This window comes from Aspergillus udagawae, assembly GCF_001078395.1.
Source record: "Aspergillus udagawae IFM 46973 DNA, scaffold_7, whole genome shotgun sequence".
In the NCBI taxonomy this organism is placed as follows: domain Eukaryota; kingdom Fungi; phylum Ascomycota; class Eurotiomycetes; order Eurotiales; family Aspergillaceae; genus Aspergillus; species Aspergillus udagawae.
In genome coordinates, this window is record NW_025091270.1 from 2439688 (window position 1) to 2464201 (window position 24514).

General features: G+C 45.9%; 5 protein-coding genes across 5 annotated transcripts; 1 reads left to right on the forward strand and 4 right to left on the reverse strand.

The window, feature by feature from the left end:
* Window positions 1-513: 513 nt before the first annotated feature.
* On the reverse strand, window positions 514-1611 carry Aud_009501 (zinc-dependent alcohol dehydrogenase family protein; the record flags this gene model as incomplete). Its single annotated transcript, XM_043294353.1, has 2 exons — window positions 514-1040; window positions 1101-1611. 2 exons carry the CDS (start codon window positions 1609-1611, stop codon window positions 514-516), a joined length of 1038 nt encoding a protein of 345 aa, XP_043150288.1.
* Window positions 1612-3429: 1818 nt separating this feature from the next.
* Aud_009502 (fungal specific transcription factor domain-containing protein) lies at window positions 3430-5616 on the reverse strand (the record flags this gene model as incomplete). Its single annotated transcript, XM_043294354.1, has 1 exon — window positions 3430-5616. The coding sequence occupies one exon, from the start codon at window positions 5614-5616 to the stop codon at window positions 3430-3432; it is 2187 nt and encodes a 728-aa protein (XP_043150289.1).
* A 10373-nt stretch (window positions 5617-15989) lies between these two features.
* Aud_009503 (DUF3405 domain-containing protein) lies at window positions 15990-18037 on the reverse strand (the record flags this gene model as incomplete). The annotated part of the gene is made up of 3 exons (XM_043294355.1): window positions 15990-16848; window positions 16917-17529; window positions 17677-18037. The coding sequence occupies 3 exons, from the start codon at window positions 18035-18037 to the stop codon at window positions 15990-15992; spliced, it is 1833 nt and encodes a 610-aa protein (XP_043150290.1).
* Window positions 18038-20381: 2344 nt separating this feature from the next.
* Window positions 20382-20927, reverse strand: Aud_009504 (uncharacterized protein; the record flags this gene model as incomplete). Its single annotated transcript, XM_043294356.1, has 1 exon — window positions 20382-20927. One exon carries the CDS (start codon window positions 20925-20927, stop codon window positions 20382-20384), a length of 546 nt encoding a protein of 181 aa, XP_043150291.1.
* Window positions 20928-23527: 2600 nt separating this feature from the next.
* Aud_009505 (uncharacterized protein) lies at window positions 23528-24514 on the forward strand (the record flags this gene model as incomplete). Its single annotated transcript, XM_043294357.1, has 1 exon — window positions 23528-24514. One exon carries the CDS (start codon window positions 23528-23530, stop codon window positions 24512-24514), a length of 987 nt encoding a protein of 328 aa, XP_043150292.1.

The following is a 24514-nucleotide window of genomic DNA, read 5'->3' on the forward strand; positions in this document are numbered from 1 at the left end:
TAAATTGAACCCAGGAGAATCTTCCAGTAGATTCCGGAAAGTTGTATGAGCGCATCCTTAAGCTCTTCGAGGATTCTTGCAAGAAATGTTTAATTTTTTTTTTTTTTTTTTTTTGTGGTTTTGGGCGGGAGCTCTCTAGATAAGGTCCCTCTGCACTTTGTTGCAGAATCTTTGGATGAGGATCGAAGTGTGCTCAAAGGTATTTTCGACTATGTCCTCGGAACCCATCTCGGACCTTTGATGGGACACATCCGGTAGACTCCCTTCTGTACGTAGAGTACGTAGGAATGAATGCTAGAAATGATTGAATGGATAATGATAATAGAACTATCTAGACTACAAAAGCTAATTTGTCGCAGGAGAGAACTGCAGGCCAAGTGACGACAATGCAGTGCAAACAATTTTGTTTACAGATAAGAAGTGTAGCCTTGCCGACTTGTTCAATTGCTCAGAAAACAAATAGTAACCTACTTAGCCTTTTCTCTAAGTACCCGATTTGCTGGCACCGCAAATTCAAAAATCGATGCAGACCTTGCCGATGTGCTGTCCACTGGCAAGATAGCTCAATGCCTCAACCACCTGATCACGATCGAACTTGAAAGTCCTCTCCACTGCCACGGAAAGATTGTGTGTACCAATGAACCGAGTCGCATCCTCCATTTGCTGCTTTGAGCCAACCATAATACCACGGACGACAGCTCCCTTGGCCAAGGCAAGACCAGCAACATCAGGCATCTCCTCTTGCTTCGCAGCAGAGAGGAATCCGATCACTGAGATCACACCACCGTAAGCAATGGCATCAAGGGATTGCTTGATAGTTCCCGAGCCACCATTTTCGAGAATGAAGTCGACCCCCTGTCCATCGGTAATCTTTTGAGCCTCAGCAGCCCAGTCGGGGGTCTCCTTATAGTTGATAGTGTAGTCAACACCGTACTGGGCCTTCACATGCTGGAGCTTCTCGTTAGAAGAAGATGTGATAATGGTCTTAGCACCTGCAGCCTTTGCCAACATAAGACCGGTGATAGATACGCCACCTGTGCCTGAAATTAATGTCAGTTTCTGTTCTTTGTTTGAATTAATGTGGCACATTGCTAACTTACCTTGGAACAGAACGGTCTGTCCCGGCTTCAAAGGGTTGTTTCCATACAACGAGTTCCAGGCTGTGGTACCAGTGCAAACAACACTGGCCCACTGGGCATAACTGAGCGTTGAGTTTTCAGGAATTTTCACGACAGCCTGAGCCGGGACTGAAATGTATTCTCTCAAAACACCGTCGACGGGGCCACCCAAGCCATTGCCCCAATTCTTGATCGGCCCATACAATGTAGTGGGGTCAAAGGCAACAATGACCTTATCACCACGTTTGAAACCAGACACCCCCTCACCTGTTTCAACAACGTCGCCGGCGGCATCCGAACCAGGAACGACGTTTTCCTTGACGGGGAACGGATATTTTCCAGTTGCGATAGCAATGTCGCGGAAGTTTAATGACACACTTTTGACCGCAATGAGTACTTCATGCTTGCCAGCTGAAGGAATGGGCTCTTTGAAGTGGGCAAGATTCTCCCAGGAGCCCTGGGAAGTGAGTCGGATGACGTTTTGAGTAGACATTTTCGTAATATCGCAATGTACTTTGGAATTGACCTGAATATTCGAATGGATAAAGAAGTTCAGTAGTTTAAGCTTGTCTTTATAAGGTACTAATTTTTGCTCCAGGTGGAATTCTATGTTCTGTGATCATGGACGTCCTTGCCGTGAGGGGTAGAAATTCAGATCAAAAAGTCTCCGATATTTTGAATATCTCCCCCCAAATTTGTGACAAATCTATCCGGACATTAGTGTTCGAAATACTGTTTCTCTTTCTCTCCCTTTTTATTTCTGTTCAACGACGATAGTAGACATGCAAGACACCAAGAGGTGATAAAGTGGTACAAAGCAGGTCCTTCTAACCTGAAGAAGAATACACGCCCGTTGGATTCTTTTGCGAGCCCCGTCTAGCCTAGCGAGCCGAAAAAAAAAAAAAAAAAAAAAAAAAAAAAAAAAAAAAGAACCAAAAACAAAATCCCTTGATAGTCGTGGACCCGGGCAGACCTCCACTGTCTCGGGTTCTGTGACCAAAAACACGAAGTCGAAAAGGACATGACAAGAGTGGGATTCGAACCCACGCCTACAACGTAGATCAGGAAACTCTAGGTGGCCCTTCTAGGGGTCGAGAAGTGACAGCTTCTGAAGTACATCAACCACGCTCCTGTTCCTGTTTTTGAAAGAATAATCTAAACCCCTTCGTGGCGGTGGTCTGTCTTACTACGCTTGAATGTGGGTTGCGCGTGGTCTAATGAGGATGAGAATCTGATGCTGGAGTGTATTAGCTTTGTGGCTACTAAGATAGAATATGTGCTGAGGTCTTTCTGTATTGTAGGTGAATTCTCTGAGGAGGAGGAACCCAGCAAATGCTACCCGGCATACAGTTATGAAGTTCAAATCGTCTAGGAGCTTTGGAGTCATCCCTAAAGGGTGTAGCGGGAGTGTAGCTATGCCTATAGATAGTTTCATTATAGTATCACGCGAAATCGGTTTTCTGACCCGTACTTTCGTGGTGGGTTGAAAATAGGATGTTGGACAGCAGTGTTTGGCCTGGGGGGTTGCTCATAGGGTATTGGGCTTGGTGGTAAGAGACTAGGGACAATCCTGAACGGTCTCCGCCGTCCGTCTCCTAATAGCTGCATTCAATTGCTATTTTTTTCTTGCGGCAGGAGGTGGCGCCATGCTCGCTTAGGCTGCATACTATGCACTCATGACTTCTCTTGCAGCCTTCCCAGAAACACCCTGTCGTGTTGAATTTAACACAAACCTCTGTCTCATTATTCAAAGACCTGGTCGACCTTGTTTGAAGAGGTCGGGTTGATGGGTTTGTTAGGACATTAGCAGGTAGGGTGGGATTATGGCTTAGGTATTTCTCACGAGACGGGGCTGTGATAAGGTTATTGCCCGTCGATAGCTCTCCCTTGTCCAAAATATATTGGTGGAAGTTAAGGGAACGTGGGAGCACTGCTTCCGACCACTGGTAAGTCTGAGCGTAGTCCAGGATCTGCCTCACAAATATGAGTAGGTTGGGGACTGCCTCAGGATGTTTCTCACCGAAGAGATATCCTATGACGGCTAGGTAGGTAGGAAGCAGCTTGTCCATATTTGAGGTTAGGGCCCCAGTCCTTAAGCGATGCAGCTGCCTTATTGAAGCCTACTGTGCCTCCGGACTCAGTCATGTTGTAAATTCGAGGCTTTTGTTTTTGACAATTTCCTGTCAACTGCCCCTGGTTATATAATGTCTATGATGTCGATAGTCACACTTAGTGTACAATATCCTTCACTTCTCTACTCCATGCTTTCTGCAGTGATAGTAATCAAACATAGTTTTTGAGTAGAGAGAGGCTAGGTAGAAATACAAGGCGGGGGCAGTTGAGATTCTAAAATATCAGCAACAGTAGACAAGGAAGCCCCGATGCGATGAACAATATTGAAAACATGGGTGGCACTGGATATCTCGGCCCACAGTCGAGCGGTTGAAGCCGCGAGACGATTGATCCGAGTTGGAAGATCCTCCCGATATTCCAACGTCTCTTGAAGATGTGTCTCTTGAATTAGACTCGTTATCATAGCAAGCAGCTTCTGCTCATCTCCGCGAAGCGCTGTCATTCCGCCGGCACTAACAGCTTTAGCAATTTCTTGCATCCATCTAGTTAAGAGGAACGCACATTCGAGGCTGCATATCGAGTGTTGAATACTCCAGTGCAGAGTTTGGGTCCGTGCCAAGTATGGAATGCCAACACGGACCGGAATACTGAGAGCATGGATACACTGTAAGACAGCCCGGTCTAATGACGGAGAGCGAGAAAGGCAAACCGTATCAGTGCTGGTGAAGATTTGTTGGACGCGAGCTGGATTTCCAGAGGTAAGGTCACGGCAGGGCCCTAGATTGGCATTCAGTCGGATATACGCCAGCCGTAGCAATGCCGTTGCATTGAATCCCAGGGGACCCTTAGGTGAACAAGGATCCAGTGTGGATTCGTAGGTGGCCTCCCATGAAGATTGCCAAGATCGTAAAGCCGTCTCCATTAGCTTTAGTAACTGCGGGCGCATCGAAGAACCATCGTGGGGAAGACAAGTTGCGGTTTGATGTTCAAGGTTGATTTTTTGGACGAGACCATGTATGAGGACATAGTTTGAAAAAGCTGAAATGGCGCCATGATCGGAAACACTGCGGCCCTGGAGTAGACGATCCAGTGTTACAGTGAAAGCATGCTCACGGTAATGGTAACTGTAACCTTGCCGATATCGCTCCCAGCCAGCCTGTGATCTGACTTTCCATTCTGCCTCGCAGGACGGCAGGCAAAGTGCCACTTCTTGGTTAAGAATCAGCGGTGGGACATTGTAAGCAATGCTATGAAGATTGAAGAGAATGTAGGCGACGAGTAAGGTACGTCTCCGTTGCTGGTGCCTAACCCAGGTTGTCCACGAGAGGGTCATATCGGTCGTATTATCTGGTTGACTGATCCCGATTTCCCGTACAAGTACTGCAAGCTGACTTCCCATGGCCAGACTGTCTTGAACAAGCGGTTGCTCCCCCCAAGCGCTCATGGCCATAAGAATAATGAGTGTCTGAACCCTTTGTAGACATGTTTGCGAGTGTGGCTCATCATAGTTGCTGCAACTTTCAGCTGACTGGGGCGCACCCGAGGTCCTTGATGGGGAATATAGATTTCCTCTTGTATCCACAGACACCGGGGAGCCAACAGTCATTCTTCTCATGGTGCGGCGCCGGCGGATGGAAAAGCTTCGGTCCACGAGACATCGAGCAGCGTCATACATTTGATAGCCCTGTGCGTGTTCAAACCGATATAACGCCCCACACGCGGTCAGCGCAAGAAACAACTCAAGTTCAATATTTTGTGGGTCGAACGTAACCGGATGAAGAAAAGGTAAGTGGTCATGGAATCCGCAAAAGTATCCTTCAAGGTAACGAATGAGAGTGAATTTGGACGGAAGCTTAAAGTCAGGTAAGATCGACTTGCTCTGCGCCACCTTTTCCGAAATCTGCTTGTAAGCCGCAGCGGACAGGATCCAAGGGTATTCCACGGTGTCTGATTCTGCATCAAGGTTGCTATTGTCCAACTGGTCATTGGCTGAAGGGAATCGTGGTGGAAGTGGCGGGTTCTGAGGGTTTGGTATCTCTGCGGGAGTCAAAGACCGAACCTCCTGAGGCGATGGAAGCCCAACTAGGTCTGTAGTCGGTCGGAAATCTTCCTGAGATGCCGGGTGGTCTTGTGGAGGGAATTGTTGGAAAAGATCGCAAAGTGAGATATCGGTGTCCAGGAACTGAGCTGGGACGACATTGTTGAAGGAAAACACGTCAGTGTCCCAGGTGTCCAGCTCATCTGGCAGTCCAAAACCAAGACCCATTTGGTGATTGGAATCATCAATATGAGAAGTACCAACAGGAACATAGGGTTTAGATGGGAGTAGATTTGCGTTCCGAGACTCCACAGCGGATGTATTGTAGATCGGGCTGCCCCCAAAGTTTGCATGTGGGTCCGGTATCAAGCCCTCTATATCCTGCATTTGAACGTTTGGGGCGTTATTGTTGAATTGAGGATGGTTTGCTGCATTGTTCGCTGCAGTTGGTTTTTCAACACTAGCAGGTGAGTGGCACAGTCGTTCGTGGCGACTCAAGAGATCCCTATGAAGAGAACATTAACCATGCAATTTAAATTGACAGGCTAAATCTTACTGTCTAGAAAAAGAGCGGCCGCAATGACAAACAAAGGGCTTCTCACGAGTATCTGCATCTTCAGTTAGTACGCGGAAGGACAATCAGCCAAGGGGTGGGGTACGGACGAATACGCTCATGTCTCTGCAGGTGCTCAAAGCGCTTGAATTCTTTATTGCAAAAGCGACACGGGGCCACCTGCGATTTGGGCCTCCCTCTAGCCATGATCGAGGGGTGTTATTGAGGGGGGGGGTATGGAGGTGGTAATGATGCATTTTCTTCTCCAACGAATTACATAATCTGTTCGCCACTTTCGAAGGGACACCACAGTCTTGTTAGCGGCACCGCAAATTATGTAATATCTGTATCACATAACATAATCAACCACCGAACTGCGGATACCACCGAACCGCGAATTTTCGCTACTTCCCCAAAATATTTGAACATACAAGTATCAACGCGCGCTATCCCTATCAATTTTATATAAATGTCTCAATCCAAAGAGGCCCGCATGCAAATGGCCATTTCTGCATATAAAAATTAAAAAATTAAATCAAAATCAAAGGCTGCTGAGATATTTGGGGTGCCTGAATCTACCCTTTGTGAGCGGCTTAGTGGGGTTAAACCACGTACAGAAACACGCGCAAATGGCCATAGAATGACAGTTATGGAAGAGAAATCTCTTGTTAAGCATCTCCTAGATGCAGATAAGCAGGGGTTCTCAATTCAGCCTGAGTTTTTACATGGAATGGCACAGATTCTGCTGTAAGCGCGTACTTATGATCCTACTACTACCCTTAGTGTTAACTAGGCATATAAGTTCGTTAAACGTCATCCAGAGCTGTGTACAAGATATAATCAATGCATATCTTATCAGCATGCAAGGCAGGAGGATCAAAATATTATTAAATAGTGGTTTAAAACTGTATGCGAAGCTATCCAAGAGCATGGTATATATAAAGATGATATCTAGAACTTTGATAAGACTAGCCCCGCAATGGGACTCTGTACTACCTTAAAGGTTATTACTATAGTAGAGCGCAGTGAGAGACCTCACAGAGTTATCCAGGGGAACTATAAATAGGTTATAATCATTAAGTATGTAAGCTTAAAGGGGATTCCTATACCACTAGCAGTTATCCTAAAAGGGAAGGAATACCTAGCTGCTTAGTATCAAGAGCTTAATCTTCCTCCAGACTAGAAGCTTACCAATAGCGCAAATAGCTGGATAACAGATGAGATAGGCCTTAAGTGGCTAAAGGAGGTCTTTAACCCTTTTTCTTACCTACATTTAACTGGTGTAAAGTGATTACTTATACTTAATGGCCATTCAAGCTATTAAACTGCTGAGTTCAATAATTTCTGCAAGGAGAATGCAATTATCTATCTTTATATGCCTCTATATATATCTCATCTTCTTCAACCCCTAGATGTTGGGGTCTTTGGGCCACTTAAACGCGCATATAGAAAGCTAGTTAAAGGGATAATGGTGGCAGGGAATAACTACATTGATAAAGAGGATTTTCTACACCTATATCCTTCTGCACATGAAGCAGTCTTTATCCAAAGGAATATATATAATGGCTTTATAGGAGCAGGTCTTAAGCTATTAGATAAAGATTAGGTTCTTGAGAAAATCACCTTTCAACTTTATATGCTAATACCACTACTACTTCTTACTGATGGCTTAATCTCCTCTACTTTTTAAACTCCTCAGAATCCTTGCTAGCTTGATCACAAGATCCGCAGTGTACAGAGAAGCATCCAGAAAAGGAAGCTATCTAGCAGTCTAATAGCTCATATCTAATATCTTGAAAGGGCTGCGCAGATGGCAATAAATATAAATCTTCTTCTCTAATAGGAAATCAAGGTTCTTCGCGCTGAAAATGAGCGGAAAATGAAGAAGAAGGCAAGAAAACGTGCTTCCTTAGGGAATAACCTGTTTATATCTGTGCAGGAAGATCGTGACCGTATTCAGCAGGTTGATGAGCAGGTTGGTGAGTCTACACCTATATCTTGTCAGCGTGCTCCGCCGCGCTGTAGTGGATGCTGGACTATTGGACATACTAGAAGAAGTTGCCCTAATAAATAGCTATATATTCAACTAGTAGATAGTCTAATTAATGACACTGGCGGTTGAAAAGCTTCAAAGATATGATGATTTGCGGCGAAAATTCGCGGTTCGGTGGTATCCGCGGTTCGGTGGTTGATTACATTAGTTAATCCATTTCACGCAACGTCATTACTATACATTACCACAGCAACTGCATTACTTACCACTGTAGTACCTACATTCTATCAACTTCTACTATAAAGAACTCCGTTGTCTTCATATTACCTAGTTCCTCATCTGATTTTTTACCTAATTCTTTACCTGATAATGGAGCTACCAATGGAACAGGTCTTTGAGACTAGAGCGCAGTTAGTAGTTACTTACTTCTATCCAGGACTCCAGGAGCATGCCTATCTCATGGCCATACTATCACTATTATCCGCTCTGCTCAAGGTAGAAATATTTGTCTCAGTTGCAATAGAGGCGGTATATACCATGATAGAATCAATGCTCTATGTCACGGGCTAGAAGCCGATTCGATCTATGACCTAGGTATGGGCGGTAAGAAATTGCTGAAGGGGTCTAACTAGGGGCCATAGTGGCCAAATATGAAAAGGGGAGTATACTAAGAAGCTAGGTTATATGATATAAGCTTATTACATTAATTAGTATAATGTCATATAACCCATAGCTAGTATCTAATTTAGATATGTCTTTGTGAGGGCTATACAGCTTAGTTAGACAGCCTAAGTATTTAGCAGGCCCTATCTACTATACTACTCCTCTCTCCTCTTTTCAAGGGTGTTGCTGCTCCTCCTAAGCATCTAGCATAGCTATATAGTAAGATAGGTTGCCAGGGCGCTGTTGCCCAGAGTGACGATAGAAGGCATATCCTTGGGCATGACGCCTGGTGGTATACCCATTTGCATCTAATTACGACTGCAAAGTCAGCATCTCAGAGATTTTGTAATTGTCTGTCCTCGGATGGAGTGCCCTCGGGGATATCAAACGGGTTTTCCCCATTGGCCTCTTTCATCAAGTCCTCCAGACTGATTTGCTTGGTGGGGTTACCTCTCTCATCCAACACGACGCAAATGTACTCAATCGGCCGGCTCCCTCCACCAAATACTCCAACAGACCAGAGTTGATGCTAGCCTGAGCGGTGGCAACAACAAAGTCGCACTCATACCGTGGGCTGGAAAGATATGAGGCGTGACCATCCATGGTGAAAAATTTTTGGCCTAGAAATTGGTTTGCAATGCAACGATATGATTAGTGCGAATTAAATGTAAGGAGACAGACGGTATAGGAATAAAAATTCCGGCGGGAAGATGTTGTGTATATTTTGTAGTAGCTGATTGTTAATGCTTCCCGACGGAATTCCTCAAAAGTGGGGAAATAATCTCAACAAAACGTCAGTAGCCCCTCTTCCTCTCTTCCTTTCTGGACTTGCAAGCAGCCGCTCTCAGTCAGTTGCATATGAGCTGTGGCTGTTGGTCGATGTCGTATTAGCGGAGCTGGAGTCAGCGCCATTTCGAGGAAAATCCAGTCAGCCAACGCGCGCGAACCCACCAGCAGGAGCTGAAACCATGTAGTGAGTCTCAGCCAGCCTTGTTTGATGCAGATGGTGCCTAACGAAGCTAATCATCACCTATCCATTTTCTAGCCTCTATGATAGTTGAGTGATTTTGATTTTCGTTTCCATGACCGTCTAATCAGGACGCTGCCTACCGCGCAACCAGTACTGCAGTGTCGGCTTAAGCATTGCAGCAGGAAGGGCGCCTTTCCTGTGGATGAGTCCGGATGCAATAAATGGGCAGGCTGGTGTTCTTGGCAGTAGGCTACTACAGCTGACCAAAATACAGATCTCATTCGGTCGAATATTTCTTTGCAGCTTTTTCCTGGCCTAACCAATAAGCTACCGAGTCAGGCCTTGAAAACAGAACTTTCCTGACCTATGTCCGCGCCCCTCCTCGTATCACGACCAGCTTATGGTTGATTCATTGATTTCTCTTTCTCCAGCCTCTGATTCGGTAATACTTAATTCCGTGCGAAATACACCTGGTAAAGTCTCATATAGAATGATATATGTCTCGAGACTCATTACGCGCAAGGATATTAGGACGCAGTCCCAAGCTCAAACTCACAATAGCAGGGTCACGGGAGGCCTCTTCAAAGCCACTTATTGTTGGCCCTGAGAATATTCGGGAATTCCCGCTACTGGTTCTCAGTAAGCTGTCGTGACAATGAGTTGCTAGCGTCCCTGTCAAGCCTGCAGGAAAGAACGTTCCGTAGGTGGGTGGATATTCACTTACTGATCATGCGGGTGTTACGCCCCGTAAGGAGTCAGGACTTATACGATCGAAGGCGCCGCAGTAGAGTGCTGAAGGCACCTGGCCTTAATATGCACTTGTCTCATCGGATTTCGTGTGAGGCAACTGTTCTAGGATGTGTCTCTCTTGATGAGTAGATTCACATTATTGAAATACTTCTTATCTGGCTTTCTCTCTGGATGTGGACCTTATGTGCCTAGCTTTATTTCGGAGGAAATTAACAAGAAGGCTTTACACTTGAAAATGCCTTTTGAGCTGCCATTTCCAAGCTGGCTTATAGCTTGTTTATGGTTATGCGCGCAAGAAGAACCAAGTCTGGTCAATGGTTAGTCAAATGGCAGGTATGTCTTCACCTATATAAATTGTAATCAGAGGAAGATTGGATACGCTGCATTCTCTCATTAGTAATTTTCAAGGACTATATACAACATTCAGGATCTAGACTTATGATCGATCAATAATGGTTCCACAGACGGGTTTCCTATGCTTCATATCACAACTGTGTTGGATCATTCAGAAAAACACACCACCTCAATATTATTTCCGTCTAAATCGAGAATGTACGAGGCTACCAAACACAATGTTAGACTTCTTTCGCCAAAAGGCAGTGTAGTCAGGGAAGTTGCATTCCATAACCAGTCACTGGGTTCAGCGGTTTATTACCGTAGTAATTTTCCATAAATGGTCTTAGACCAGGCTTGCCATTATCTTTTCCTCCAGCATCTAGGCCGAGCTGGTGAAATTCGTCCACATCGGCACGATCCGGGGCATAGAATGATATGTGTACCGGCGTAGGTTTCTCAGTATGATTATTCGAAGGTGCTGGGGTATATTGACGGAGCCAAAAACAAGGAATCGGAGCAGATGAAGACTTCACTGGAGGTCCAAGACCAACCACAGTAGGAAAGCGCATTGCTTCAAATCCTAGAGGGCGAAGAGCGCGGAGGTAAAATTCGGTAGACGCTTCAAGATCTGACACACGAATTGAGACGTGCCCGAGCATGATGATATTGGAGTGATTTTGCAGGTTGAGAAGGAAGCTTTGGATAGCAGGGGACAGAATTAGTGGAAAATGTCAAGTTACAAATACACAGAATATCCGAAAATCTTTGAAGCTATGAGTTGGATCAATTCCTTTTATTGAAAAACATCCGTGGATATGCCAAGAGGTTAGGCGAATAGTGACTGAAAGCATCAAACTCAAAATACGAGATTAACATACTCCTCGCAGGTGTGCAAGTACACAAGGAAACGAAGTTATATCGTAGGGGATTCATTTGGGCGTCAACCAATCGTTTTCAGCGATCGAAATTCGTGGTACGTTAGCGCAGATCATTGGGCAGAGTACAGTGTACTGGGTAGGGGAGACTGGGTTATGGCACTCTAAAGTGGGGCTGGGAGTAGTAATGGGCCATCAAGTCTTTGCAATACTCAGCAAGCAAAAGCAATATGATGCCTCTTACTACATAAGTAAGTGCCTGCTTAGGCTCTCATCCTGTGCTTCTTCAGCACAACCGCGGAGGAGGAGGGGTTGTTGAACTCGGGTTTATCCCTGGCTAATGGGTGTGTAGGAACAATATTCTGGTCATGATGAAGAAAACTTGGATCTAATTTAATTGGACTGCTGAGAAGGCGATAAGGGGCTCGTTGAGTGAGGTTCTTGGGATAAACTTGCAAAAAATCCGTGAAAATAAGAGGGGATGTACTAGAGTTGCATAACCGAACCGCTAAAATCGAATCCGACCCTCACCGAACTCGCAGCGGTTCGATTCGGTTCCTAGATTGAGAAACCGCACCGGGTTAGGGGCGGGTCAGGGTCGGATCCAAGGGGTCAGCGGTTAAACCGCTAGAAACCGTTTTGCTTAGTAATCACTATTTTCTAGGATTTCTCTAGAAATATTAATATTACTAGGTAGCCTAGTATCTAGTCTATCTAAATATGAAATATCAATTCAGAATATTTAGTGGTTGGTGAGATATAAGGGAATAATCATTTCTGTTATGGGTTGGTATAGAAGTGGTGGTGGTTTATATATATATACACATCAACTGTTGATAATCACTATAGTTAAAGAATGATTTTTAACCACCACCCATTCAACCCTATAGATATTAAATTAATATTTTAGATATATATCAAAAAGACTATAATTACCATATATTTCATATTAAAATTATAATTTTATAAAAGCATGTTTAATAGGCCCTTAGTATAGGCCTAAGATAGGAGAAATTGAATTCTAGAAACCATTGAAATTTTTGGTATTGCCTAGGCATACCGCCCACCTAGACAGGCTAGTGACTGCCTATCTAGGCCTAGTAGCGGATTTTGCGGTTAAACTCGCACCGAATCGGAACGGGTCAGGGTTGGTTCCGATTTCTAAAATTTGGACTCGAAATCGCAGCGGTTCGGTTCCAACTAGGGTTGGACTCGCCCGAACTCGGACCGAATGCAACTCTAGGATGTACACATGGAAGGATTCTATCCTACGGAGTATATAGTTGCAAATTTAAATATAAGACTTTGCCTCATGTGATGTATTGTCAGGAAAACGGATATTGGCATTGTATTGACTTGTCAGATACTACCGTGGCTGAGATCTGCAACCCCTCTATTACCCCCTCTTTGATTTGCCTGTATTTTTGTCATATCTGGACCCCTCACGCTTGTAACCCCTGAGCCTTTGGTATGTTCATGGGTATTTCAACTCCCATGAAGTTCAATAGTTTAGTTCATCAGAATCAACACTCTTTTCATCTCTTATTTTCCCTGCTCCCCATGGTGCTGCCCAACCCAGCCGTCATTCACATTTTTTTTTCGCCTGCTGATTGGCTGGTCAGTCCGCTTTCCCCTCGTGTGGCTCCACAGGCTCCTGCGTGCTCCCGTCCCCGTGGGTGTGTGATAGAATCCCCCCGTACTATTACTATGCTTCCCGTGCTTAGACTTACATAATATACTAGGTAAGGTTAACGTACTTGAACACCAAGCTGACATGGCAAGCATGCCTCCTGGTTGAATTGATCTGAAACATTCTAGGTGGATAAATATTAGCGAGGCCCCTCTATTATCACTATACTATGAGTAACCTACCTTCCGTTGCAGCTTGGTCGTTTGGGAAGAGGTTAAAAGCTGTTATACTGTTAATATTAGCTATCTTCATGTGTGTTCGCCAACATACCTAAAGCTGAGAAGTCATGTGTATAGTGTGCAGTCAGAAGATGAGTATCTTGCGCATCCACAACCTTCATCTTAGCATTGCGCTATCCTTCTTCGTTCATCTTCTGCTTGTAGATCTCAACCATGGTCTCAGATGCATCGCCACAGGTCAATTACCAGTTGCGTGTAGTCTCGTCGCCGAGTATCTGATGAAGGGCACTAGAAACGGCGCCTGTCCCGCAGTCGTTATCAAAGACTACCAAAGGTTTCTGGCTGGATCGGACTAGGGTATAAAGGGAAAGCGAGCGCATGCGTGCGCAAAATGAAAATGACCATTTGATACCGTATGTCCTTGCAGGTATCTATTACTCAACGCACAGGACGCATTAAAGAATGTTATGTCTCACTACGCACGCTACTACTGTCTTTCGATTGTTCCAAATCCAGTACTATGCGCCCATTGATCTTCCATCCCTGCGTCATCTGCGTCAACCTACTCATTGGCTCAATGCGCAAGGCCAGCAAATTTCCCTGTGCTGCTGGCTGGGGCCACTCGAACAGCTAGGATACAATTCCCCCTTACAGCACCCTTGATTTTATATACAGTATAACAGTCTTAGTCTCCATGACACTATTTATTTACTAGATGTACATCGCGCTTAGGGATTCCCACACAAGCCAGAGTTATGGCATAGCACAGTGGCTAGGAGCCTGGTTGCAAGCTCAGAGCTGGCATTGCAAACTAGCAATGAGTAACAGCCACCGTCCATCAGCTCTTTGGCATGGGTAGCCAGACCACTCTCCGTGCATTAGTAGGTAAAATTAATATCGCATCCGCCCCCATGTCAAAAATCTCACCTAAGGCGATAACTTCTTCACAGGAAGCAGCATCTCGACTGGATCGTGATAGTAGTAGATATGCTAGTCGTACTCTGATAGTAAGTACAGCAAAAAGTTACAGTAGCCGCCAATTATGCAACCAATCTTGATTGAACGATGAATCGGTCCTTTCGACTCCCAAGAGTTCGAGGCAGAATGGCTTGACGACAGCCGGGGCAAACCATGTTCTTATGCCCAACAGACCGTGTCTCTGTCAGAGGGGATAACTTCGTGGGGTTTCCCTGAAGGCCCCGGTGTCGGGCTCGATGGCAGGATGTCTGATCACATTTGCTTTCCATTCACCCCATCCTATTAAAGTTAAGGCGATCGACAATTCTATATCTAGTGATCAACGAGAGGTACCTCTCCGACATGCACATGACACTGAAGGTGTCATATGACTGTTATGTCTGGAAAAACGGACTTACTGGGTCTATAACCCGAGTAAGGCAATTCAGTCGGTGTAGCTGCGCATACAGAATGACTTGAATACCAACTTCATACCGCCCGCTTGTAGTCCATTATTCCGGACTAGCATATAGTGCCATAACTTAACGCCCAATGGGACTTTCATCGGTCAAAAGAAGAAGGCCTGTCGGCCAACATCATTCGTCCAAAGACCAGGCCGAGCATCAACAAGGCATGGCGGCGGCCACTATTCCGCTGTGCTGCAGGGCCCACCAGGTCAAGCAAGCAAAAGTAAAACTGAAACATGGGCAAAGCTATTATCCATCCCACACCTTTTTTCTGCGGTGACCTTCACCACACCCGCAAATTACGTCACTTCCTGAGTACGTCAACATAAGGTATAAAACTCTGTCCCACTTCGCGTTAGCATAGAAATACATTGAAGTGTCTATAAGAGGGGCCTCTGACCCGGGCCTGTCTAGGATCAAGAAGCAATATAGGCGCAGCTCTGGAGATGACCACAGACTCTCTACAAACATAAGAACCTGTTAAGCTGTCTGCTACTCGAAATTGGCGCCATGGTCGACTTGGTACAATCCTCTTGAGTCTAAATGATTTTGCGTATTCCGCAATAATTGCCACAAAATAGCTCCGGTCCTCGGCTCCCGTTTCGGCCAGACTCTGTGCAGCCCTTTCGCATCGACTCCATCTTACCATACAACACATTCGCTACCAACAATGAGTGGGGATTGGACATTCACGATATTTATTGATTAGTTCCCCACGACCACTCCTGTCCCCGCGCTGCGGCAGTCCTGAAGCAAGCCAGACATGCGACAGTCAAGGCCCCAATATGCATTGTTAGGCTTAACCATCGCGAGTACAGCACCGAATCCTCTTCACCGGTGATGCTGCAGAGCGCGATTAGGGAGTCCACCGCAGAAGGTCAGTGCAGGCCAACGGATCATTAGGCGTTCCTAACCACATCTGTCCACCCGAACGGATCAGGCTTTTACACACTTCAAGACTGCATCTTTCCCTTGTTTCAGTACGTACTGAAGTCATTGCTGCGAGAATTGACGCTAGTCTGTCGCATATTGCAAGCAAGGAACCTGCATTCCTCCGGGAGTCCTGGATGCGGCCGGGCATGTCGTTTGCAGCCAGAAGGAAAAAGCTCCACTAAGAACGCCCAAGTCTAGCTATCATTCAATGTTCCAAAGGCTGATTTCATCAATTCCCGCCCCAGGTCATTGTTGTGTCACGGAACTGGCTTGATCGGCCCCTTCTCTTCCGCTGTGTTCTTGATTGTATGAAGGAAAATAGGAGGATAACATAGACGGCCATGCACTGCTTCGTACTGCGTTCCAGTTAGACATGATAGGTGACACGTAACGTTTAGGTGTGAGCGATTACCGCCTTCCCGCCTCCCCCATCGTCAGACTTGAATCCTAACCATCTTCGAAAGAGGTCTTCTGCCGTGTAGGTTGTGAACATGTAACTGGAGCGGTATATGATATGGTCAAGAAGGTGATTCCAGTTCCAGATACTGTCGTTACCCCCATTTATTTTTTCGGGCTCACCAGGGTTGAAACGGTCCACAAGCTCTCGGCCTGTCCATTTCCCATCCAGATAGATGGGGTGTGGGACATGTACAGCCTTCAGACCATGGTGCAAACACCATGATGCTGCTGTCATCTCTGAGACCAGGCCCAGACCACGCCTTGACTGTGCCTCATGCATGAGGGTCAACAGTCTTCTGGAAGAACGGGACATGGTAATGACGGCGGCACGGCGCGGTGTGTCTAAACCCTGCTGAAAATTCCAGATTTTGTCAGGAAACGTCCACAATGTCCCTTTGGGGTCGAAGATTGGCAAGAAAGTGATAAACTCTGCTTCCTCGCCCACGCCCCATTCATAGTCGTCCAAATCTGGGGTTTCCACGGGGGGCCTGGGCCCAACCGGTTCCACCTCGTCTGCCGGCAAGGGGCCCCAGACACTCTGGCGACCAGCCATGGTGTTGCCAACCATGTTCGTAAATTCTTCCCAGGTACCATGAGCCTCTGGAGTGTAAAAATATGCGTTGCGCTCCCACAAATATTTGCGCGGCTGCCTTTTAGCAAATTCAACTGCCTTATCAAAAAAATGATACACATGGCCGGTGTTTCGCGAGTCCATTTCGAGTTGCCAGACATAGTCAAACTCAGGATACATTTGGGAGAAGTATTGCACTGGTTGAAAGTGTTGGTATACTGGTCTATAAGATGTCAATACCATGTCTCGCCGGTTATTACGGTACGTTATGCTGTCCGGATAATAACTCACTCGTGCTCCTCGATATTCGGATACCAGGCCTCTAGAAGCTTGTTGTTAAAGAAAATCACAATATCCCGAAATTCTGCGGGAATAAATGTTGCTTTGATCTGCTCGACCGTTGATGAGTCCGAAAAGATTGGCAGCGACAGGTCTTTGACGTGCACCATGAGGAAGACCTCATATTCGGCACCAGAGCCGAGTGACAATTCCATGATCAATGAGCGGAGGTAGTGCTTATCATTCTCGGTCCAGTTCATGTCATGCCAGATGCGAACGAGCACGGCCGACCGGGGGAAAAGCCTAGGAACAGAGCCAGCTTCTGCTCTTTTCTGTGGTGGCCGCGGTGGTCGCGCCTGGGGGATTGCAGAGGGATATACATTTGAGTATTTTGTTTCGAGTGACTCATTACTATATCGGTCCCAATTTCTCTCCAGACACTGCTGTTGAAGATTCCCCCACTGCAACGTGTCCCATGCGACTCGGGAGGGCTTTTTAAACCCTGGAACTTCATCAGTTTCGTTCTCACCATAACCGTAGGCGCCGTATCTGGCGAATCGATCTGCGCAGACGCGATCATCCAAATCCATGGCGTCGTATGAGCCAAACGTCGGCGCGGGAAAGTCTATTAAGAGTTAGTGTTCTCGTTGAAGCAAGATAGATGCTAGGGAACCGGCACCTCTTTGATTGCCAAGATAGACTAACATCATATCCTCTGGATTAGTCCTGTCTAACTCCCTCGCTCGCGGACCCATACAAGGCCGAAACGAACCTCTCCATGTCCGATTCCAGTCTTGACTGTTGTAGGCCGGGTAAGGATCGTACACGATTGGTTGTGGATGTGTCAGGGGATCAGTAGTCTGGCCATCGTTTGATGTCAAAGAAAGCGTTCCACCGGTGAAATACATCTCATTTCTGACATCGTGTGCTGTCCCAAACTCCACCTGAAACGCATCCTGCAGGGCTTCCGAATCGGGCCCGTCTGTGACAGAGGATCGGTAGCGAGCGGAAAAGGTAATGATCCAGACAAAAGCAAGAGCGAGGAAACTAGTTATGACAGATCGCAACCGCCATCGTAGCCAAGGAGGCCATAGTATAACATAGTGATCTTTAATAAACATCCTGACGGACATTTTGACCATGAAAGGAGTGTAAAGCGGAGAAGTAATGCCGCATTGTACGAACATCGTCCTCTGCATCAAATTTCCTGTTCGCCATTGTCAACTTTAAATGGGTTAGGGGTTGTTTCCAGATATTGTGCTCCAGGAGAGTGGAATTCCGCTCTTGGAAGCCTTGAAGCCTTCGTCCTGGATTACCGGGAGTTCGGCTTGCTGCGCGCAGCTTATTCAAGAGGGCACCCTACCGCATTCAGAAGTCCAGGTAAGGTTCTGTGTAACCTCCACAGCTTCGCAACCTTCAGTCCTTCAACCCCATTATGCAAAATAAGCTAATATTACTTACTAGATCTTTGTAATTATGGGCTTTTATTATAGGAAGTAATTACCCCGGGTCCTCTGTTATGTGGAATGTGTACATTTCAGATGAGCCCCAAGTATCTGTGTCTTAGGCGGCGAAAGTGGGCGTTGATAGGTAGCTTCTTACCATGCACCATCTCCCACTGCCTTTGTAACCTTCTCTCCACCGCAGCAGCCTCTTTAGCCTTCCTTGCTGTAATTGATCAATCTGCATAGCGTGTTTTAGGAATGTTATGACGCTTATTTCGTGCCAGATTTTCGTCGATGAGGGCGACAGTCAGCAGACTGTGCATGCCAACCAATCACAGTAGGTTTTGTGGTTCTTTGGCCTGGTGGCTTGGTTTCGCCTTATAGCTAGAGTTCTAGATCTGACCAGGCTTATAAGTAGGGATAAGCTCTCTAACGAGTAGCAAGGTGATCGCGGTTTAAGAGATCGCGCAGGCTAGGCAGCATTTTCATTCAAGTTACGTCGGAACGTGTTGCCTCACAGAATGTGGACACAGGTACGGTGCTAAATTCTGCAAAAGCTCAGGAATGTATCGTAAAGGGCAAAGCTCAAGAATGTATAACAAGGGCGTTCTATAACCGTCCCTTGGCAGCGCACCCACACCGTAACCGTCAATCGCACCGTAACCATCACTTTGACCAAACCACCCACGATCACGCGTTCTGAAGCTGTTGTCGTCACACAATATGCCAAAATCTGCTAAATTAGATGAATCTCGCCTAATTGAGGCCGGTGAGGCTGCCCCTGTCCAAGAAAATCTAAATATCACCAGGGTCGCGAGCAAAGATGGCGTTCCTCGCATAAACCAACCATGATCGCGTCAAAAGCTGCACGAAGCTTCGTACGGCTAGGAAACCAGCTAATAAAGCTCTTAAGGGGCACTAGGAGGAAACATTGATACACTGGATAGTTTATATGCGTGACCACAACTTACCAGTGACACCTAAGCTACTACAGGAGTGAGCGAATTAGGCACCTACCTATACACGATGGTAAGCCTAAGCAACTTCTTCCACCAGGCCTAAAAACTAGGTCCAGTGAAGCGAAATACAGAATCAAAGCGTATCCAGGCTAAAGATGTAGGATTATTAGCGCACTGGTATTATCTACTTACAAATATGGTCAAGAAAGATACACCACCATGGCTATTATATATATAGCTATGGATGGCTGGCAGCTAGACCCATTCTTCATCCTTAAAGGTAGCAGTATCTTCATGGAGTGTTAGGTTTACAGGAGTGAGAATTTAGCACCATATATAACGACATCAACCTCACCAAGTAGCGGATATCCGATGAATTAGCCCTTGAAGGGCTTTAGAATTTTGTGGAGGCGGCGACAGTCGTACAAGGAGAGGAGAGCAACACATCCTTATATTTAATGGCCATGGCTCCCACCTTACCATTGAATTCTTATAAAAATGAGAAGATAACAGCATTACGCCCTGTGGATTCATACCTTATATAACTTATATTTGCTAGCTGTTTTTAAGTTATAAGCAACACTTCTGAAGCATAAAAAATGATCTATCTTACTGGCTACCAGCCATTAGGAAAGCCAGAATACTTAAGGGTGGTTTGGACCTCCAACCTGTATTATATGTACAACTCCGTACCTTGACATTGCACATCCAATGTGCCTACTCCAAGCGGGCAGAAGCTAGACTTGCTCTTGAGAGCCAATGTTGCCATATATCAACCTTTGGTTATAAAGAAACAGTCATATAATATCATGTCCATCAGTTCTCTAGCATCACCTGCGCGGAGTGCTGAGGTATTCCATATTTCTAGTATGGAAAAGCTTGATGATGAGTTAATCATACGTATGACTCGTGGGATGTATGAAATCAGACTATTGGGTCACTGAAGGAGACGACGTACTAGTAGTATCCCATGAAACTGAGGTTAAGAAAGACAAATCTGAGAGCTACGCCGGTAATATATTGACCGCTACTTATCATAATAGAATTTCGGTTCGCCAAGTGCCCTAGCATCCTTACTCGCTCGCAGGTAACGTCGACGATGTATCCACAACTGATGAGTTTGCTAGACTCAGCCCATCCGCTGTAATAGCCTCTGCAAAAGCCTTCGGGTGATAGTTCATGCTGGTGTATGTAGTCTGAAACCCTTGTCTTTGTATTGCATCTAAAGGCACAAATTCGTCGGATGCAGGGGTTGTAGCATGAATCCTCCAACGGTCTATGTCTGTGGCTCCATTCCAGCTAACCCAGAAGGTGGTTGCTGAGTTCCCAGATGTGCTGACTGCCCGAAGGGCTGGAGGGTCATTTGGTTTTGCGGTCCAGTTATATTTGAATGCACGGTAGTTCTGTACATCTATACCCACCAATGTGGCAAAGAATATGGCAGTGCCGTCCTCTGTATGTTCTGAAATTGAAGGATTATTGCCCCATCCAATTATGACGTTGTTGTTTGTCAATATCTGAGTGTTTCCTAGGAACGTTGAGAGCAGACCATCACCCGGAGCGTTGTATTGTTTGATCAATGTTGAGGTGTTCGTATTGTGATCGACAGAGATGATCATTCCTGACGAAGTCGACGATGTGTTTTGATGTTGGTTGCTTCCATTATTAAAGAAAGAGAGAACAGTTGTGGTCTCATTCTCCTCTCGAAACCGGGCATCATGTTGATAGGAGAAATTGTAATTTGTCAGTTGTATAGATGATTGCCTGCCACCCAGTTGCCATATAATGGACCCATCCTTGCCGGAAACCTTGTATATGGAGCTGGCATGCCTTGAAGACACAAGGTAGTCTCCTTCGTGATTTTTATCCACTGAATTGATGTGAAAGTAATCCCAAGCACTGTTATTAGTTAGGCCATCACCAACCATTTCATCTAACCTAAGAGGGGTCTGGGAAGCTGAAAGGGGAACATGGTCAAGCGATCTCCACTGAAATAAAACTTTTCCTGTCTTTATGTCAACCTCTTGAAAGACACCGTCTATAACCCAACCATTTGCAGCATTTATATCATATTCTTCAAGGTTGTAAGGCCTTGTTTGATATATTGTTAGGAGTGCTGTCTCTCCATCAAGGACCGTCATTTCGTGTAAATCACATGGAAGCATCCCATTCCCACTTTGCACAGTGGCTGTTGGCTTGTAAGTGCTGTCAAAGATTGTTTGGCGACCCCTTGTATATCCCTCAGTTTGGATTCCTTGATAGAAGCAGAGGTGGTCTGATCCATTATAAGGGCAAACATGCAAGCCATGATATATCTCAGTAGTAGAGCTATCAGCCCCGCTCCATATAAGATTCTAAATATGTCAGAACTGTTAGGTGCTAGAGCAGCGGTATTGCACTAACACCAGAAGTGTCAAAGATATATGGCCCAGGCATATCTACGCCATAGGGAGTGAGGAATAGGTAGCCCGGGGTAAGAAGCCTATCGTCTTTTATGCTGATATCAAGTACTGGGGTGCGGATATCCGGCCGCTTGTTAAATCGAAGATAGTCAGCATAGTCTCTGGATGACCCATAAATTGTAGCTTTCACCTACTGACTGAAATGAGGTCCAAGTGGCGCAATTCATCATGTGAACGAACATCAAGATGCAACCAATCCCCAGCAGTCTCTTTTTAAATGATACTAAGTGGTTCTGGTTCAAAACCATAGCGTCTTGATTATGAGAGATCACCCTCTGTGTCCTTAAGTATACTGGCAAGGGCCTGAACTGATATGAACACTGCAAATAACTACGGTTGATTTCGAGAGACAGTCCGGAGCATTAATAGGAACAACCCTACAAGGGCTGAGAGCCATTCAACCTTGCAATCCTAGTATTACACCATGATTTATCTCCTTAAACATCAAGCTATACTAGCTAGCCCGCGTAGCGTTGCAATGGAGATGTCACTCAGGATGTTTTAGGCCGTTTTTGTGTTTCTAAACTGTATTTCGACGCGATTCCGGTGGAAACCGAGCCGGATTATGTATATTTACGTCATGTCTAATGCAACATTAAAGTCCGCTGCACTTTCACCTTGCTTGAGTTTCTATGGTTCCTTTTTCTGCTGCAATTTTCTGTGTCTGAAAAACCAAAGCAGGGACGCGTAGCAAATCCACTTCTACACCACAAGTCTGCTGGAAGGTTCTGTAAGGAACAGATTGAGGTACCACTTACTCTGGCCCTCCAATGGTCACCTTCGTGGCGATATGAAGAAAAAGAGCCAAAAAGTCTGGTTACAGTTCACTGGCTGACAGTTTAAGACTGAAGTTAGCCGAGCCCACTCAGTGCGAAGAACGTATGGTGGATTTTTAGGATACTAATGGGCCGTCGTACTATTTGCGGGACTCCCGGCGAGGTTCGGTTCTGGGCCTCATCGACTTGAAAGCCAAGCACATCGAAGCTCTGCACACTGGTCCCTTCCCTGGCTCATGAATGCGGCTGCACTAGACGTCACAATCGGGCTAGAGGCTAGAAATTGGGTTTTATCAGGAACTTCAAAGTCCGCTTTCGGCAACACTTTTGAAAATGTGTTGGTGCAGTGCAAGCTGATCGCGATTACATTAAGTGGATGTTCCCCGAAGTTTGTGATAAGGAAGGGTCCAAATCTTGAGTGCTACATTCCGGGACTTGGAATGTGGCTTATATGAGCTCATCACCGTAATTCCCCTGATTTCTTCTGAGATTTCTTCCCGTAATGCATTACACCTCCACTATGACTGTTATACTTTCTCTCCGCCAATAACATTCCGCACTATGAATGCTACAGGCAAGGGTTGATTGTTGCTTACCAATGCGCTGCTTCACTATGGTACTTAAGCTTTGGTTTGGTATCACCGCTAGTTCATGAGTCTAAGATACTCTTCTGGGCTCTTTCAGTCCACATCCAACTGAGTTAGAGATGGCAAAGTCTAGATGTCTAAGCTTGTACCTAGTAATGCTTCCATATTTATCCTCCTGACTTGCCCACGCTAACATCCAGCTTACTTTAGACCGATACACCGAATATCCGCCCTTCCTCATTCATACCACCCTTTTGAACCTTAATTTCTTCCGTTCCTTTTGGCAGCTTCTATATCACTTATGGCTCCGAACAATGATGCACTCCTCCCCACGTCGCGGAAGCGTATATTATTAATCACTTACCCTCGAACAGCATCCAATCTACTGGTGAAAATGCTCTCCTTGGAGAAGCAAACGAACGTCTTGTCGAACGAGAAGGGTGGATATTTTTTCTGGGACGCCTTCATGGAAGTGCGAAAGGTCATTTCCCAACGCAGACCAATGGAGCACTGGAGTCAAGGGGACGTAGAAGCAGTCCAAAAAGCATTTCAACTCAGCTTGAACAACTTTGAGAACATGGCACAGTCAGCAGATTCTCAAGGCAAAATTTTCTTCGCCAAAGAACATGCCCAATGGATAGCGGATCCTGCCGCAATCAATCATTATATCTTGAAGCACGATTACCAGGCGTCTTTGCGACTCGGCATCCAAGTTCCGACGTCAAAGGGCGCTGAGGAGTGCTTTTCATTGAATAATTTTACTATATTCCCGGACACGTACCTGGAGTCTTGGACAGTGACCTTTCTTATACGCCATCCCGCCTTAGCATTGCCATCCTTCTACCGGGCTGCTGCAAATCTGGAGAAAGAAGGATTTGCTGGACATCATGAGATCCAACCACTGATGGAGCTGCACTCGACTCTCAAATGGACTAGACTGCTCTACGATTGGTGCTGTGAACGTGGCACCCAGTCAATCTCAGCGGAGCAGCTTGACAAATGCTTTCCGATACTCTTGGATGCTCAGGATGTCATCCATTGCCCGGAGGTTGTTCTGAAATACTGCGAGCTCATAGGGATGTCTCCAGCGGAAGTTAAGTTTGCCTGGGATTCGGCAGGATCTGGAAACTCTCAGTATGATGTGCCCGGAGTCGGTCCTAAAACTCCCGAGGAAGTAATGATGTCAACGCTAAACCATTCGTCTTGCCTGATAAAAGAGAAAACGCCGGCCACTGTGGACATTGCCCTGGAGAGAGGAAAATGGGACGTGGAATTTGGTGAGAGCCTAGCAAAGCAAATGGAACAATGGGTTAGGGAGGCAATGCCGGACTACAATTACCTCTGGGCTAAAAGGCTGCAAGTGAGCCAGCGGAAAAAATGA